A 7,273-nucleotide genomic window follows, 5' to 3' on the forward strand; every position below is an offset into this window, starting at 1 on the left:
AACTTTTTTTTCTGTGCAGGTGCCCGGCTGGTGGAACAGATTGCCCGGAGAGGCCGTGGAGTCTCCCGCACGGGAGAGGGAAAGCAGGAGCCCTCTGGATGCAATTCCTGTGCCATGTGCTTTGGGATAACCACAATATCAAAACAGCTGGAAAACAAACTTTCTAGCACATTCTCAAGCACTAGAAAGCAGGCATTATTTATCTACATAGGACACACAAAAGGCTAGCTCTGAAAATTTCTATTCTCTGTTATTTATCAAACCTGCTTGAGCAGGGAGGTTGGACCAGATGCCCCACTGCGTCCCGTACTATCTGACCTGTTCCGTGCTTTTGTGATTTTTGCTGCCCTATCTGGATTGAAGTTTATGAAAATGATAAATTAAATCAGAATAACCGCAGTCGGGAATTGTTCTAGCTGGGGCACGGGAGAAAGTGCCTGAGGACCCACCTGCCAGAGGCGGAGGGGAAGGAGGGAACTACACAGCATCCCTGCAAAGGACGCCCGGGCGTTGAGTCCCTTTTCAGGTGAATATTACCCAAAACCGGCCCCGGCCCTCACCGAACCCTCGCCCTCTCCGCGGCCAGCGGGGGCCGAGCCTAGCGCCGTCCCACCCCGCCCGAGGACGGGCAAAATGGCGGCCGCGGGGGCCCCGCCCCGCCCCATGTCAATCAGGGCGCGCGACGCGCCAGCCCAGCGCGATTGGCTGCGGCGGCGCCGGAAGTGGCGCGCGGCCGGGGCGCGCGGCGCGGCTCCGCGTGCGGCTGAGGGGCGCTCCCGGCGCTCCCGGGCCGGTTCCCTGGGGACAGCCGGGACACCGCCCGCCGGGCGCCGTGCCACGCCGTGGGGCCACCTCCCAGCCCGGTCCTCGCAGCCCTCCCATTCCCGAGGCTGTTGGCGTCTCCTCGCCCCCCGCCACCATGTTTGTGCTGGTGGAGATGACTGACACTGTAAGAATTCCTCCCTGGCAGTTTGAAAGGAAACTGAACGAATCCATTGCCGAAGAGCTAAACAAGAAGTTGGCCAATAAGGTAAAGCGTGGGTCACTAGTAGGTTGATGCAGGCATCACAGCATCCTCGAGCGTCCCTTCCTTTTCTTTGTGCCTGCTGAGGTGCGTGGGTGAGGTGTCAGAGGGGGTTAGATGTGAAGGCCATCCCCTGCGACTGTCAACAAAGAGCCACTATCATCTCAAAGGGGACATATTTCTAATGGCTGATGTTGTAATGGGAAGATACCGAGACACCAGATGGGGCAGAGGAGCGTGGAAGAGAAGTGAGAGCAGCTGCTGGTTTGGGTTAAAAGGAGCAATCCAAAATGCAGCCTGAAAAACAAATGCAAACTAATCCATCCAGTGGGGAACTTAAAGAAAAAAACCCTATATAAGCATGTAGAACAGTAATACTGGAAGAGAAATGAAGCTGCTAATAGCTGATTTGGTCTGTGCTTGGTAATTGAAATACATGGTGGCAGTAGGAAGTTGGTCTTTGGTGCAGGGTATAAAAAGTGTTTTCTGGTGGACCTGGAGGTCAGAGTTTCCCTGTGCAGCCCCGGGACTGTGATTAGTGTATGGCTTTCAACACAGGACAGGCACAAAACTCAAAATGCAGCTGTAAATGTGAGAGGAGCTCAAAAGAGCAGCCTGAAGGGATCGAGGGTTGTTAACAGCAGATTATACAGGCAGGTTATGAAGAGCAAAAGTCTTCCTTCATCCACTGGTGACTGGTAGATGCCTCAAATTTCCTAGGCAGTGAAGCTGTCTCAGAAGTAGCAGAGAAACCAAGAATTTGTCTCGTGTCCCCCCAGAGCTAATATAATATAATATAAGACAAAGGCAAGCCTAGAGGCTTCTGAGAGTGTAACTCTAGCAAAAAGTGTCTTTAGCATTTGGGCAAGCTGTGGGGCTGCTGAATGATTGGGAGCTCTTTATGGTCTTGGCAGCTCAAGTTCTCTCACCGCTGACACTTTCCCCAAGGGTTTCTCTTTGTAGCAGTGCTCTTTCCAGTTCTTTCCAGTGCCAGTAAAATGTGCTCCCACAGCTTGGATTGGGGTTCCCCTACGCTGCTGGTGGTGTTGAAGGCAGTGTTCCAAAACAGCCTCCATCCCATTTTGTCAGCCCTCTGTTGCTGCCTTTTGAAAAGGTGTGCATAATGTATGAATTCCATAGTTTGCTTGATTTTACCTGCTGGGTTGCTTGATTTAGTGCTCTTGAATTTTTTTTTCTTTTATCAGGTCGTGTACAATGTTGGGCTCTGCATCTGTCTGTATGACATCACAAAGCTGGAAGATTCATACATATTTCCTGGGGATGGTGCATCACACACCAAGGGTAACTGCTTTTCCTCACTTATATTGTGTTGCAGAAGGTTAATTAATGATCTGGAAATGTAAGCTGAGTTCAGTTGTTAGGGGCACTAACAACTTAAGTTCACAGCCTTGACTCTGTTCCTGTTAGGAGGGCAAGAAGAACATGGTGAAAGTCTCTTGTTTTCTTTGCCATTTTGGGTACAAATACAGCTTTAAATAGCCAGGCCTTCTTGCCTTATCCAGCAGCCCATCTCTGTTCTACAGCTGGAGCCATAGGTGTGGGGTAAGGAAAGGGTTGATTTAGTTGAAAATTATTGAAAGTCTGCACATAGAAAATAAGTTGTAATAATTGGTCTGCATTTCTCTGATATTTTTTCTTTTTAAAGCCTATTTTCCCTAGCTAGGATATGAAACCTGTTTCTACATGTAGCATTTGCACAGCATTTAACACTCTTGTGCTAGCTGGAAGTTTTGAGACACTTTTGTTGAAACTTAGACAGATCTGGTTCATCATACATTTCTAGTGATTTTTTTTTAATAAGAAATGACTAATTTCTTTACTTTGACTGTTGGCAAATCTGAGTAAAAACTTGAAGCGCATGAAAGAAAATTTCTTTTTTTAAAGTTAAAATAAGGCTTTAAACTGGTAAGAGATCCATTTTCTAGCTTCAGTTTACAGTGTGGAATCATAGGTTGAGCACATGAAATATCTCCTGTTAGAAGGGAACTGTACTGACTCTGTGTGCCTCGCCTTGTCTAAATTTTAACTCCAATAGAACTCATTTCCTGAAAATAAAAGCTTCTCTAATACTGAAGGAGGATGTCAGGCTTTCCTGCTTGCTTTAAACTCCATTCAGCTTCTCAGCTTAGAATTACTCCTTGAACTGAAAGAAGAGAACTTTTCTCTCTGAGCTCGGGGAAAAACGTCTGCTTTCAGAATCTGGGGTGGCACTTTGATAAATCCCGCTGTGTCTGGTAATAACTCTTTCTGTAATGCACTGCCTGTGTTGTATGTGAAAGAGGAGCACTGAGGAGGTACAGCTAAAATGATGTTCAATTTCTCAGAAGCATCATTTGGCTGAGATTGCCTTAGTGTAGCAGTCTTGTAATTACAAATGCCATGTGCTTAGTTAGAAACATTTTATCTAGCGTGGAGGAAAAATCCTGTTATGTTAGAGAACCTTGTTTTATCTGATAATACTTGATTTAAAAGATTTCATTTAATGAAAATACAGCATTGCAGACAAAGATAAAAGGCAGAAGTATTAGGAGAAAGTATAATTTCAACTGATGCTCTTGACCGTGAAGCATTGTGCTTCCATCATAACTTCATCAGAGGCCATGCTCCATGTTTACCATCATACACTTTCTTTCTGTGAACTTGCAAAACTGAGGAGCTGGGAACAGGACACTGCTGATCAGCTGCTGCCAGAATTTGTTCAAACCAGTTAGGAATCAGAACTCCTATTCCCATTTTTCTATCTAATCAGTGCCTGTAAAGAAGTCGTAAAAGAAACTGTGTGTTTTAGAGGGCATATAGGGATTTTGTTTTAATGGCTGCCACCCTGTGGGAGGACTGTAGTTGACCAACATGGACTTAACATTAACGATGTGTTTTCTTTTAAGTGCATTTCCGCTATGTGGTCTTCCATCCCTTCCTGGATGAGATTCTCATTGGACAGATCAAAAGCTGCAGTCAGGATGGCGTCCACGGTAAACTGCAACTTCTGACATTGGGGACACGTGAGCTGCAGAGTCCTTGGGTCTGTTGAGACACTGATTTCTGGAGTGGTGCTGTCTGTGGGCTGGTTCATGGCTATTGCTGGCCTCTACTGCTGCTGTGATCTGAGGTGATTGGTAGTTTGAGCCTGGCAGCTTCCCCTGACCTTGATGGTTTTGTCTGCACTCGCTTTTCCACTTTTCCTTTTGCCCAAGAATAACCTGTCTGGATTCCTTCCTTGCTTCAGTTAACAGAATTTGTTGTTCAGACTGGAACTATTGGCTTGTGTTGGTCTGATGTACTTTTCCTATAGTGCTGTGCAAATTTGTGTTCTTTTCCTGTACCTGAAAACGTGTCAGGGAAATGTTTTCGTGAGCACAAAGTGCTGCCAGAGTCATGGAATATATAATTGATGAGTTGCTTTCCTTTCCTCTCGGAGTCTTCCATACAAGGGAGCTCTGCTGCTCAGTTGTTAAATTAGGACAATAAGGTTACCTTGGCTGCTTTTGTTGCTGAATTTGGGCATGGTCCATTCCCTGATAAAATTCAGCGTAATGAAATCTTAAGGGGGATGTGGGGGCTGTTCTTACTTTATATTGGTCTTTATTTAACATACTACATCTGTGATTTCTGAGCTCTTTTTTTGTCACAGACCTCTATAGCATCTGACTCATTTCTTGGAACGCTTTCATTTCCATTCCTGCTCCAAACAACCTTTTCCTTTCCCAGCGGGCACGAAGACTGTGCCCTCTGTTGCTCTATGTACTTTCAGCTGGGTGGTTGCTTTGCTGCCAACTGAAATTGAGCGTTGTGGCTCAAAGAATAATTCCTGCATAATCTCAGTGTCCTTCCTGAGAGAGGAAGGAGAATGAGCCTAGAAATGCATTTTAGGAATCGCTGTGGAACATCATTTGCAAAGAATGTTTTCAGTCTTTACCAGATTCTTTTCTCTGCAGTTTCTCTTGGATTCTTTGATGATATTGTCATCCCACCAGAATCCCTGCAGCAGCCAGCTAAGTTGTATCCTTTGATCACCTTTGATAGCTTCACTACTTCATTTCAAAAGATTGTGCAGTGCTGGCCCAACAGGCATTCACCACTGCAACAATGAAGGTGCACAGCAGCAGAAGCTAAGCCCTTCTGTCGGGCAAGTCCCACAGACTGTTATCGCAGCTAGACAGGCCCTCACGCTCATTAGGTTTTGCAGGATCATTGTGCCTGCTGATAGCAATGAATGGCAGTGTCCCCTGCCCTGTTGTAATCCCTGCCTCCAGTCTTGGCTGCTGCTGAAGACAGAGTGCAGGTTTTACCACATGGTGTAATGTCCACATACGTGCGTGTCTGACGTACTTCAGCGTGGTAGGTGAGTTTGTCTTGGGTCTGAGGAGTTTTGCTTGTCTGGGGGTCTTTTCTGCTGCTGGGATTTTTTGGAGGATGTCTAGACAAGCAGCATACAGCTTGATGCAGGAAAATCAGAAAGATGAGGGTCCTGGGCTGTGCAGACAATGAGCTGGGATGGCACATTGCAGATTGGGAAATAAGTGTGAAAAGGCTTTGAATCGAGTGTTCTCAGAACTGTCAGAAAGTGATCTGTCAAGGAGAATGCTGTTTCCCTCCTTAATCCTTGGCCAGTGATGAAGCAGAGCAGGTGTGGGTGTGGGAATATGAGACAGAAGAAGGGGCCCATGACCTTTACATGGACATTGGGGAAGAGATCCGCTTCCGAGTCGTGGATGAGACGTTTGTTGATACGTCACCGACCGGTCCAAGCTCCGCAGAGGCTTCCACTTCAAACGCCGCAGAAGAAGTCCAGAAGAAAGAGGCACCCTACACTCTTGTGGTAACTATGTGCATTAGTTCTTACGGCTTTGTAAGTGTTGTGGTTTATTCGGTGTCTAAAATAGCACCCCTTTCCCAAGGAACTGATTGCTTTAAGCTGACCATGAAGCGGAGTCACAAAATGAAAGGAGTGGAAAAGGGGAGAAATGAGGTTGTTCTTGTGGTTGCTCTGTTTTCTGAGTGTTTTCCCTGGAACACTTTGTGGTTGTTGGTGGTTCCCCCTGGGAACTGATTTAAAGCAAACTACGTGTGCATGAAGAGTGCAGAGCTGGGAGCAACACATCAAGGTCTACGTGGCAACTGAACGATCTTTCCTTACAGTGTTCTGGCATGAAACCTGAGTACAATGCATGAGAAAGGTGGATCTGAACCAGTGGCAGCTGTGTTCCATAACTCAGACGGGAAAGATGATAAATTTTTAGGCATTTTCTCTGCAGTATACAATTGCATGCTCTCATCTTTCTCTCTATGAACAGGGATCAATCAGCGAGCCAGGCCTGGGCCTCCTGTCGTGGTGGACAAACAGTTAGCTGCCATCACAGCCTGCTCCACAGAAAGTCTTTCCAGTGGATGTTTGGGACATAATGGGACCCTGCTGGTGCTCACTGCTCCTCTGAAGCTGAATAAGAAATTAGATCTGCCATTCTGTTTTCCCTTCAGCTTCCAAGCTGCCAGAGAGAGACAGTTGCTTTCAAAAGTCTTCACTGATGTGCAGAAGTGAATTTACAGGCACAAAAAGCCTTGAGCACAGCAGCTACAAACTCAGCTGGAGCTTTGGTCTCCTGCCCTGGAGGGAAAATTGTGGAGGTCTTTGCTTGCCTGAATCAAGGAAAGAATTAACTTTAGTGAGTAAGGGCAGAAGAGAATACCTATCAAGAAGTATCACTCCTTAGGCTGGGAGCTTGATCTCAGAGGAGTAGAAATCTGCCCTTCTCTTGACAGGAACTGAAGAAGAGACAGCAAAAGGCTTGAGTTAGTAGAGGTGTGGTACTCTGGAGACCTGGAAAATGCTGCTGCTGAGAGAGCAGGGGAGGTGGTGGTGATGTTCTGCTAAGTATGGGAACTTCACCCATGGATGAAGTCAGCCAGAAGGAAGAGGAATGACAGTTTACCCAAAAGTAACTCGGGCTTAGTGAAGATGACCACTGTGGAAAACTACAGGCTGCTTATTGTGCTGAATGGAATGACTTTTTTGGGGTGGGCTGTATTGATGCAGAATGAGCTGAACTTTGCAGGAGTTTGAAAATATTAAATTATTGACTGAAATGGATGAAGGCCGCTTTGAGCAAGTGAAATCCTTGTTTGTGGGGGTTTTAATACTCTAAGTGGAATAAATAGTAAAAACCACACAGCCTGCCTTCCTGTACAATTTGTGGGGAAACTATTAGCTTCCTGCCTAGCAGGAAGAAA

At 46.2% G+C, this 7,273-nt stretch overlaps 1 protein-coding gene across 1 annotated transcript; it reads left to right on the plus strand.

The window, feature by feature from the left end:
• The first annotated feature begins 723 nt into the window (after positions 1-723).
• POLR3H (RNA polymerase III subunit H) lies at positions 724-7,210 on the plus strand. Its single transcript, XM_041416870.1, has 6 exons — positions 724-1,030; positions 2,230-2,326; positions 3,931-4,017; positions 4,981-5,044; positions 5,657-5,864; positions 6,340-7,210. The coding sequence occupies exons 1-6, from the start codon at positions 920-922 to the stop codon at positions 6,391-6,393; spliced, it is 621 nt and encodes a 206-aa protein (XP_041272804.1). The 5' UTR covers positions 724-919; the 3' UTR covers positions 6,394-7,210.
• The last annotated feature ends 63 nt before the right edge of the window (positions 7,211-7,273 follow it).

Source organism: Onychostruthus taczanowskii, unplaced genomic scaffold (genome assembly GCF_017590055.1).
Source record: "Onychostruthus taczanowskii isolate IOZ18803 unplaced genomic scaffold, ASM1759005v1 scaffold53, whole genome shotgun sequence".
Lineage (NCBI taxonomy): Eukaryota > Metazoa > Chordata > Aves > Passeriformes > Passeridae > Onychostruthus > Onychostruthus taczanowskii.